The sequence below is a fragment of the Polistes dominula genome, unplaced genomic scaffold (assembly GCF_049000335.1).
Source record: "Polistes dominula isolate Pdom_NZ unplaced genomic scaffold, Pdom_raw_medaka contig_73, whole genome shotgun sequence".
NCBI lineage: Eukaryota > Metazoa > Arthropoda > Insecta > Hymenoptera > Vespidae > Polistes > Polistes dominula.
Window position 1 is genome coordinate 4,210,815 of NW_028300951.1, and position 12,196 is coordinate 4,223,010.

The 12,196-nt window shown below is 33.2% G+C and overlaps 1 protein-coding gene across 2 annotated transcripts in view; it reads left to right on the forward strand.

Annotated features, from left to right (window-relative positions):
- Positions 1–12,196, forward strand: part of LOC107063997 (nephrin) — a 133,681-nt gene that overhangs the window by 32,293 nt on the left and 89,192 nt on the right. For both annotated transcript variants that reach the window (XM_015316229.2, XM_089172390.1), the window contains exon 4: positions 2,508–2,716. In XM_015316229.2, the coding sequence (XP_015171715.1) occupies positions 2,508–2,716 (209 nt within the window). The remainder of the gene's footprint in view (positions 1–2,507; positions 2,717–12,196) is intronic.

Genomic DNA, 12,196 nt, shown 5'->3' on the forward strand with positions numbered 1-12,196 from the left:
AATAAATAGTAGTATTTCTCCTGTTTGCATCATTGATTAGTCACATTCGTGATAACTGAATTTGTGGCCAAACTTAAACGAATAAATTTAAATCGTACTATTCATAATTCGTGTCAGATCATTGGGTTATGTTGTATAATTAAACTGTGAATCTTTGATTAATTTTACAATGAAAGAATTTTATAAGTAATTAAATATCATTGCAATACAAATTCTTTCGCTAATGTGTTTAAATAAAATAACAACACGTATGAGAAATTTAATCAGTACGATTATTTCGTAAAAACTCACTGACTTTGTTATAGAATTGCAATTATTAATAATATCACGAATTTCTAATAAATTAAAAGTTAGATAAAATTCACTTAACATAAATTCTTTTAATCATAGTAATATTTTATAGACTAATGCATCAGGCAGTTAAATTTTGTAATGTACTGACAATCTAGCAAAAACTAAAGTGGGATAGGTCGTCACCGAAAGATTACAAGAAACTGACAGATAGGAAACCATCATTTGCAATCCCTTCCCCCTCTATTTGACGAGCAACTTGCCAAATTTTGAGAGATCGAATTTATGACACGTACACGACCATTATCCGAAAAAGCGATGGCCTGCAAGAGACACTTTCAGGAACATGTCACGCATGAATCGCACGAAAGATATATGGTCAAGCTTTCCTTCGATGACAAGAAGGAAAGTCTAACAGACTCTTATCAACTAGCGCAAAAAGGATTCGAAGGACTGAAAGAACGATTTTAGCACCACAACGAGCAATATTCTGCTATTGTGGAAGAGAATGGGCTTGTGGGAACATATAACCACAATCATGGACTAAATGACACGCAAGGGATGTTTCTTACATCATCGCGCAGTAAGCAAGGGGCTAGTAAGAAATATAATAGAATCAATTACCCAATAATAGAATCAATTATAATAAAATCATTATATCGTTAATGTGTTTTATTGAATGATAGGATCGAAAGCAAAACCTGTTTTTATAATTTCTAAATTTTTCTATATAAAATTAAATATAATAAAGTTATTTATAATTAAAATATAATTTTTTCAAAGGTTTTCTTCATAGAATTTTTTAAAGGGCTCTTTTTAATTTATTGAATCCTCCTCCTAGACGTGACACTTTAATAAGATTAGATTTTTCCACGAGTATTTTAACAATATAGAATTAAAAAAGAGTCATCTATTTTTCTATTAACTCGATCCATTAAGTAACGGTCTTTGTTTTTTGTAATAGCATGATGATGCTTAACGAACTATTGGGAGGGTATACGTCAATAACATACTCGATGGAAAGGATGGACGCGTATTAAATCACTGTGATAAATTTGCATACCAAAGCTGTCTTAAGCTACTGTTTCATCGTCTTCGTTTAAAATCGATCCAATCTATCTTATGGTCTCGGATAAACCTAATAGAAGGAGACGGTGAGATCGTCGAAACTCGAAGAGATGTCTGCGGTGTACGTCGTTTTTGGGGATCGAGCGCTTATCACGAAACTTCCTCGAACTTTGTCGCTCGATTAGACTCTCTAACTCGTTTCAATCCTGTTTGAGCTGGTAATCGAGGGGGACTGAGGTAGGTAAGCAAAGACGACGGAAAAGCTTGTTCTATTAAAGCTAATTATGGAGCAACAAAGAGAACGAAATGCAACAACTAAAATGACTACTGTTACTACTACTACTATTACTCGTACTACTTGCACTGTAACGACAAATCATTTCTCGAGATTGACTAAAAGAATTCTTGAAAAGGGTATTGTCAAATTACACTCTTTCTCTCTATTTCCCTCTATTGTATTTTTTTTTCACGTAATACACGATTTGATTCTACAACGACAAATTGATGTTATCTGTATTATCGGATTATTTACAGAACATGTTTTTTTTTGTCTAAAGATAAAGCGATTGCTTTTACTTGATTGGTAACTACAGCGAATAAAATGTTATCGAAAGAATGTCAAATGTAGTATGAAAGCAGACAATTATGCGATTTGTATTCGTATTCTGTAGGAAATGACAGCTCGTATAACTAGCATTAAAAAGCAACGATTCGTAAAGTAAAAGTAGAGTGATATTTACCCTCCCTGACGGTTACGAGCTATCGTCATTTCATGGACGATATACAACGGGATGGAAGTTCTTCGGGAGTATAGCAACCTAGACTCTTGGTCGGTCCCTAATACTATCTTTCTAGGTCCGAAGTAAGAGGTTATCTGACTCTCTCGGTCGAATGCACTTCTTGGTTTGTATCGAGTTTGGAACTAGGGACTCGAACGAGACTACCGAAACCTTTCCTTATCCTTTATCCAAGCTTATGACGAATCGACAAAGTTTCTACAAAAATCTATCCAAAATATCATATCATTCATTTTTCCTCTTACCATAGTTAAAAAATTTCATTTTCCAAATCGCCAAAGTTACCTAACAACAATTCTACCTAAATCCAATTTTACAATAATTTGAAGATTTTCTTTTTCTATATTACAGTTACGATGCAAGAATTCGACAATATGGAAAAGCAAAGTTTTGGAGCGCAACAAATGTTTGGGGTCATCGGGCGACTTTTCGTGCGAGTCCACCACCAGCGCAGCTGACGATTCAAGATATTCGTGAGAGTGACGAGGGTGTATACAGATGCAGAGTCGACTTTCGAAACTCTCCTACGAGAAATTTCAAAGTCAACTTCACCGTTATTGGTAAGACAAGATATTCAAAGTCCAAAGTTTGTTAGTCTTATCAACGTAATCGTATTTTCTGTTTTCATATTTTAGCGTCATAAAATTTAGACAAGAAGTACAATCTTGACGAATGCATTTAGCAATTATTTATTTATTTATTTATTTATTATACAGGATAATCCATTTATACAGAGTTAGGTAAACAAAGTTGAGAGAAAACTTAAAATAAAGATTATTACAGATGATTAAGATAGAATTTTATAGATGATATAGATTTAATAAATACATTAAAATAACAATGATAAGAATTTTTGCTTAAAAACATTCTATTAATGAAGCTAAAATAGCTATATGAGAAATAATGTGGTTCGACATATAGTAAATTATGGTTACGAAGATTTTTCGGAATATTAATATTTGTTAAATAATAATTAATCAAAAGCTCCTCATTATTCAACGTACATTTTATTAGCTTTATTCAAAGTATTCTTTTAAATGGACTTATGAAATTTGTGGCTTCTTATCAACCTGATTAAAACAAATTTTAAACTACTCCAATACATCAAGTATATACGTTTAAAGTGACTCAACTTGAAAGCTATGCTAAAGTTTTTTTATTTTAGAAATTAACAAGCCAATATATTCGAATCTTTATTCGTCTATTTTTTTGAAACGAACTTTTATCGTCGTACGGTGTGAAATTTGTTTCCATATTTTCGTTACGTGTAGCAAAAGTAACTGAAAGAAGATTTCTTATAACGGATAAAGAAAAAAAGAATCTCGATAAAATAGTAATCTGATGAGAAAGAATGGCGCGCACGATTTTCCATACATTTCTCCAACTTTCCTCTTATAGACGTCAAAATTCTTTGCTTGATTGATGAAAGATCGATTTTTAGAAGGAAACTCTTTGAAGTAACAGTTGTGAAATTATTTATCGCATCGAATTAGGAAACCGTTTCACGTCTTTCCATCATGATTTTCAAGTTAGTAAGCACGCAAAACTGAGGAGGAAAGTCTTTCACAATACTATTTAAATTTTCGAATGCGATCGTATCAAGTTAGCAGCCATATTCGCCCGAACGTTACAAAAGTTTAGTACTCAAGAAACGAAACTACTTACTAACTTTCTGAGCTTTCGCGAAGTCAGGTTTGTTACAAGAGAAAAACTAAGCTTGGTAAATCGAAGATAATAAAACAAAAGAATAAGATAACAAAGAAGGAATAAAAAATGAATAAATATATAAAAAAAAAATGTTTACTGTGGCGACAGGTACAGCATTCGAACTTCTCTCGTTAACGTAAATCTGATTCACGACCTGAACAATCAGTCGAATATTGAAAAGGTACGTGTTGGAAGGACGATATGTTAAAGCTTTTCTGTTGGTATAAAGTTCGATAGAGAAATACGAAGATTCGCAATTATACACGAAACAAACCACGAGCAAGTAGTCGAAGTATTTCGTTTAATTTGCATTGGAATGTTATCGAACATATCAGAGTTTTGTTTTTTGATCATTTGTCATCGTATCGTGTTCTAACATTCGGTGTACACAGACATAAGAAGCTGAATTCTGAGTAATATTTTACTTTGTGATTACTGAGGATAAATACGATCTTAGGTTGTTAGAGTTAGTACCAAACAGTCAGAAAAATGGAAATAAGGTTAATATTCTTGGCTTCCTTGACCAAGATATGCCTGCATCAAACTTGTTGCCACTATGGCAAATAGTTACTTCACTCAGACGGGTAATTTTTCCTATACACAAAAAAAGACAAAAAGAAGACAACGCGGATTAACGGGAAAATAATCAAAGAACTACCAAAGAAAGAGAAATATTCAAAACTATTTTACGTCTAGGTTAATATCTAGCTTCCTGGAAAGTAGCAGTAATAACCCTCATTCATAAGCCAGGAAAAGCAGCACATGAAGTTACATTATATCGGCCAATTAGTCTTTTATCTACATTATACGAAAAAATGATATTTAATCTTTTCTTCGAGAATCGATTGTATTTTCTTCTATTAATAAACATAATTTCGTCATATCTACGATTATATATGTACCTATGTCAGATGTATCTACCCTTGTGTTTGACCTCAATTTACACTAGTGTATCTACTTGCTGTAGTTTCCATTTTTATTGATCCAAAAGAAAGACAAGAAAAAAAAGATAGTGTTTCAAGAACAACGTTGTCGATAAAAGCTCAGAGAAAGAAAGTTTACCGGACAAGAACGCTACAAGAAGGAGGGTGATTTCTGAGAGTGTAAAATGGAGAGAGAGAGAGAGAGAGAGAGAGAGAGAGAGAGAGTAACAGAGTTCAAAAGTAAGAGTAACAAAGACCCATAACATGCCCTGACTACACTCTACTGCTAATAGAATCGAAGCGGATACAACGACTCGCGTTTCCTTGGAGACGCACGAGCTTCGTGCATCTCTTCTTGCCTAAGGGAAAGCCAAAGTCCTTTCAGGAAGCTTCTAAACGAATTTACCCATCGATCGACCATTAAACTGATTGCGAGTTAAAGCGTGGTCCGTCGGTCTGCGCGTTTGCCTTCAGAAAGCGACGATAGCAAGAGAGTAGTATAGAAGAAGAATATCGCTATTAAATGCATTGAAAAGATATCAAAGAACATTAGACATCCCGAGTTATTATTAAATTATTCCTTCTTCTTATTTATCAATTCTGTTTATTCTTATTTATTGTCTATATTAACCCATTTGCTTTTGTAAACGTATTAATCTACGCTTGATTTGTGCACAGTTTATAGAAAAATTTAAAACTGTTAATGCATCATAAGAAAATTTTATCTTTTTCATTGTTATTTAGAAGTTTTTTGCTATCAGTAAGGCTTCATTGGTATTTTTAATTTTTCATTAAAATATTAGAACAATTAATTTTAAATATAATAAAGGAAAATGCACTGTAATACAAGACGACTTACATTTAAGTTTCGTTACTTTTTTTCAAATTAATAGCGTATTTAGAATTCAGATGCGAACTATCTTTAAAAAGTCATAATCATAGTTAACTTTACTTTTTTCATCGTCAACTAAACGCGGTAATATTTTCATTTTATTGTCCACTGCATATGGGCACTGATGCGATGCTCACAATTCATTCCAAAATACACGAAAAGCTGTGAAAAAGAATACATTCAAGTTCCTCGTGAACTCGAAAAGGTTACGTCAGGATTAATCTTTCCTAACGATCGAGACTTCTCAGCCATACCTATTTCCCACTTCAATCTCTCCTTCCTGATCTCGACCCTTTCTACGCTTCAATGAACCAATCCTGTCATCGAAACTTCCGAACAAAAGCTCTTCCTCGTTTTTCGAATGATGCACGCTAATGCTACTAAGGATTTAGTTTAGATTTTCTCTTAATATTTGAATCTTCCACTAAATCGATATTTCTTTTCAGATTGATGTGAGACGTTTAATTACATATCATCATAAAATTCTATCTATTTTATTGTTTCTTTCTCCCCTTTGCTTTCATTAAAATAAAATTATTTTATTTTTTAAAATTTTTTCGTACAAAACAACATTTATTCAATAGATGTTTCTCATCCTATGATAAATTTGATTTATGAGAGTTAAAATAATATTCGATTATAATTAATTGAAATTAAAGACACTGTACCCAGAATACAAGATTTTACATTAAATATTGGCTAACAAATAAAGATAGGAAATTATAGAAGGATTTATAAACCTTAAGAACTTTATTGGAACACTGTGTTTCTACTAATAACATCATCGGTCTTTGTTTAAGAGGAGTCCGAATATATACACTGTTAAGCTCCCCATGTTGACCTATATTGAATTCAATGAAAGTAAAACTAATAAGAAAAGCAAACAATTTCAATATATTTCTAAAGTAATGAAATAACTCAACATTAAAATGGCTTTAAAATCATTAAAAAGTTAGATTCGCTTAACATGTTTTGTATTTATAATGACAATATTTTACAAACTATTTGTTATTTATGATAATTTTTTCTGTCAGTATAGATTAACTAGTTGCATGTATGATTTTGTTTTTGTTGAAAACGAAAAGATATCGCAATGCTTTCACCAAGATTAAATAGCACGGAAAGAAGACAAATTTTTCGCGGAAGGTTACGATAATGGCGGAATATAAAAGCGGAAAGAGAAAAATTGGGAAAGGAGGAAGAGACAGAAGGTAGAGACGGAAAGACACGTTTTGAAATTTACTACGCGGCTGGACGACGAGACTCGTATTTCATCGTTAACGGCTCCTATGGAAAATTCAGAACAGACCTACGGGCAAAAGCACCCTTCTAGTTTGCGCTCCGAGCAGAGTGGCGGTTCCCATTGGAAAAACGTCTCACCCGCGGTTATCTTTTCTACGTCGACGCTTCCGCCATCTCTTTTCTCCTATTCCTTCTATTTCTCCTGCATGGAATCTGTCATTTATCCGGAAAGTTCCGCGTTCCTGCTTTCAAAAAGCTTCCGACGGCGCATTTTTTACCATTGTACAAAACGCGAAACGTTCAAATATTTTCAACGCCAAAGTCCTTTCCTTTATTTGCATTTTTTTCTATTTTTATCTTTCATTTATTCACGATTCTTGTTTAAATGCATCCTATTTTAACGCCTGTTTATTATTTATCAGCTTCAAAATGTGAATATGAATATATAAAATTCGTGCAAATGAACTAAATATTCCAATATTTCATCAAAATCTTTTCTACTCAAAATAATCCATTAATCTTAAACGACTTTTTCGAGATTTTAATAAATAACATTAAAATACAATAATAATTTATGAAATGAGACTACGTTAGCTTAATATTATGGATAAAATCGAGATAAAAATATGAGAGAAGAGAAAAGTAAAAAAAAGACAAATCAAACACGGGGTTGTACGGTCGCGACGAGAAATGTTTTCTTGGCATTTATTTACCTAACGCATCTCGATAAACGAGTCGCGTTTTCTTGAATGTCGCGAGTGAACGCCAGTTAAAAATAATTTATTGTAGACGTGACTAGCTCGTTGTCGAGAAAACATTTCTCGAGTCGGTAATGGAAAACGCATATTTGAGATACATTTACTTGTCTCTCGCGCGCACGAACAAGGAAAAGATTAAAAAAGTTCAAAGAGACACGGTAGTTAGGATGCGGTCTAAACCAAGAAAGAAAGTTTTATGTGAAAATGTTCCTGAGGGATTTCCCAGATAAACGGGAAGACGATTAAGAGAAATAAAACAACAACAACAACCAAAATATATATGCAACCAAAACCAAAAAGAAAGAAGAAATCTATGAGGCTGATCAAATTTTAATTTAACTAAAAAAAAAACCAATATTTATGTTGAATCTAATTATTTTCCGATTAAAAAAACAAATATTTATCCAATTTTTTACTTTGAGTCAATCGAGAAACACGAATGATTTTTCTTCTACAATTTCTGTAAAAAACGAAACAAGAAAAAATAGGCAAAACCAGGAGGATAAGTTCACGTTTCGTGTTGTGTAAGTTCGCATCGGGAGTCTGAGCGTACGTGCGCCTATACTACTCATATAATATAATACATACACGTGCATGGAATAAGATGTAATCGAATCACTTTGAGAGTTTCTTTATTAGAAGTTCATGTTCCGAAAATGCTTCCCTTCCGAATGGTTTTCTTTTTCTTTTTCTTAATCATCTCTATCCTTTCGTTCTCATTTTTCATCCTTTTATTTTGTTCTCTTTCTATTTATCTATTTCTCTTTCAGACTTTCTCTCTCTCTCTCTCTCTCTCTCTCTCTCTGTCTCGCTCATTTTTATGCCTCTCGTTTTCTTCTCTACGAGTTCTTTGCGAAAGTTCGTCAACCGCCAGAGGGAAAGCGTAGAAAACGCAGCGTTGCTCGTTAGACGAGAAGAGTAGAAAGAGTTTTCAGGTATTTCTAGTTTTTCGGTAGAGAAAAGAAAATACTCGAGCGGTTGACTCTGTCGCTAGGATCGTAAAGTATCCAGCGAGCATTCGAACAATTACGTAATGCATGATCGTGATTTGTGTTATAAAATTGGTGCTATTTACTAAGAAAAAAAAATAAGGAAAAAAAAATGAAGAAATAAAAATCATGACTAAGAGAGGTTAGTAGGTAGATATCGTTCAACCAGGTGTATAAAAGCCTATTCTAACGTCTACATTTACGTTTAGCATGAATTCAAATGCAAAGTATTCTCGTCGGTAACAGCTTAGGAAAGTAACAGCTTAGAGTAGGTAGTAGTAGAACTGCTACCGCTACTCCTATAGCAAATGTCCTTTTCCGCAAAATCCTTCAGTACGGTCGTATAAAAAATTACCAATCGATTCGTCGGCGCGTCATGAATCATAAAAGATTTCACTGGTCTCGCGCCCTTCGAAATCCTATGTCCTTTGGTAGAAGCGACGGGTGTCGAGCGCCATAAAGAACCAATAGAAGGATTCGAGGACGGAAAAGCTGCCATATTTTTCTGCACCAGAGAGCTCATTCGTCTTTGCGGACGTTCGCACCCGAATTGCTACCCGGACTTCCATCCAACCCTCCCCTTATGCTTTCTCGAATATCTTCAAACTTTTCCTTTTTCTCCATCAGTCCCTTTTATTCTTCCACGCGAGATAGATAAAAAGAGAGGATGCCATTTTTTTCTCTAAATAAGATATCATAAACGCATTCCGATGATGAAAAGATCGTTGACACGTCTATTTTCGACGCCTTAACCGTAGATATCATCAACCTTGGAAGATGTACTACACGGATAATGTAGTCTCTTTTAATTTACGAACCATGAGAAATCGTATATCTTTTCAAAGATAGATATATAATACATAGAATAAAAGATATATAGTATGTACTTACTATTGCGAACGGCCGATAGGATTGCTAAAAGTCATTAATATTTTATCGAGTATTCCATTCCTTAAAATTCGACCCGTCGCACGTTTATCGCACATTGCCGGTGCACGTTCTTCTTGATATTCGAAGAGTATTCGAAAATATCTCAACGTAGCGCACAGATATACGAGTATATAGATAAAAAATAATTGAAATATTGGTTGATATTGGTATATATATAGAAATAAAGAGACAGTAGATAAAACTTTGCGATATTACTTTTAAAAGAAAATTGAGTATGTTTGATCCAGTGAAATATCGATAAGTCCATCTGACTTATCATCGCTGACTCGTTCTTGAGAATAGTTAGAACAATATTTTGCTGCTACGGTATTTAATTCGCATGAAGGATTAACCGATAGTATCGACTGATACTACAGGATGAAAATACGACGGATATATCTTGATTTGTATTTGTGAGACAGACGCGTTTCCATTTAAGTGCTCCTCGACATTCCTACCAGGTTCCACCCACTTGCATTCGAGTTAAGTTCAAAGACGTTCTTGCCTTGTATCAGATACAACGGCAAATTACTGCATTAACATGAACAGTTGGCTGTGTATAGACAATCGACCAATTCACCCGAGGAAGAAGATTCCTTTTGAGAGATCCGCAAGTGGAATGAGCCAGCAACACACCGATTAACAACTTCAAATATATAGTTAGATACAATTTCGATGAAAGATACGTCTTTTCCATGTTTATATATCCAAGTCGGAATGCTTTTGAACGTTTCTCAGTGCATACTATACACTCATTTATTAATGCTTTTAACTTTATCAAAACTCTCTACTATTACAAAATACACAGACCTCAACTTTAACGTCTTTGACGTTCTCGACATCAGAAATAGGAAGAAACTTTCTATTATCTGTTCTGGTTTCGTCTCTACTTTTCTTTTTTCTCTTCATCCTATTCTTTTTTTTTTTTTTTTTTTACTCTATCACCAGTATTCTCCTCTTTTCACTTCTATCTCTTTCCCTGTTTCTTTCTCATATCGTTCTTTTTAGTTTTCCAACTCCCGTCAATCCCCAACGGTTTTTCCATTCTTGATCGTAAATGACCGACCGAGAAGAGTCTGAGCTCCAACAACAAAGCCCTACTGCTACAACAGGGGTAGCTGCAATTACTGTTCATATTCCGATACGAAATCATAAACTGTGCTTTCTCTTTTCCTTCCTCATTTTCCACGATACCGTATCCTTATCCATTGTCTTCGCTTTCTTCCTTCCTTCCTTCCTTCCTTCTATCTTCCTTCTTCCTGTTATACCTTTCTATTCTCCGTACCTACTTTAAGAAATCGCTTTGAATTATCCTCAACAAACTCCATCTTTAGATAATACGTTAGAGAAAATGATCTTCTTTGTTGTTCTTCATTGGCTTCTCACAAGTAACAAAACGAAATCCATCCGTTTTTATCATCTAGATTCAAAGACTTTTGTCTTTTACTTCGAGTTACTTCTAATTTCATAATTATTTTTTTTTATTCTCTTCATAAAAAAAAATAAAAATAAAAATAATAATACTCATAAATATCATATCGTCTGAATTACTCTCTTTACAAGCTAAATTTAATCTTTGATTTAACGGATTTAAAATTTTTAATTAAAATTTTCTATTCAATTTTATTCAATTCTATTCATTCTCTTCATTTAACTTTACAACAGTAATTATAAATATTCTTCATTATTATCTGAAAATGACATATAATTTATTATTCAAGCCCTAGTAGTAAATTGACTTCTATTTGCATTTAATTTAACTAAATGAAATTAATAGAAATAATTATACTTAAATTGTTGTAAATATAGTATGGAAATGACGTTGTGATTTAAATGCTCAATCTTTTTTTCGAATAATTTATACCCATCTAACCAAGCCCTCTCGAATGGTTTTTAAAGAGACACATACAAGCCAAAGGGTAACATTTTACACAAGGATAGATGCGCTTCGAGATAGTTTTCATCCCAGGAGACGAACTTCCTTTATCCATCGTAAAAATCCAAAGATCTTCGATGCTCGCGGTAAGGACTTAGTCGACGACCATCTATCTCTCTTTTATCTCCCTTTTCACTTTTTCCCTTATCTGCCATCTCTTTTCCTTTATTTTCTTTTCTTTTCTTTTCTTTTCTTTTCTTTTCTTCTCTTTTCTTTTTTTCTTGAATTCACTGTTTTCTCTCGAGTCATGTAAATTGTCATGTACGACAAACGTCAATAATTCATGTCTTTCTAGGATTCTTCCTTTCACGTCGTTCATATGTGTGTTTCTTACATTTATCAAGTTTAAAGTAACCAAGTTAGAAGTGAGATGACAAAATATTTAACAAATGAGATAACAAGATTATTAAAGTTTTCCCTGTTCTTACTCTCTTTCTCTCTCTCTCTCCCTCTCGTTTTTTCATTTACTCACACACATACATTTCTCTTATCTAAAAGAATATTTTTATTCTCACTTTACCGATCTCCGCTCTTGTTGATAATAATTTTAATGCAAAATTTTCAGATCTATAACTTTTATTGATAATTCTGTCATGCACTCATCGTATATCGAACAATCGAAAGGTAGCAGGTAATATTTTAGTGTATAAGTATAATATATAC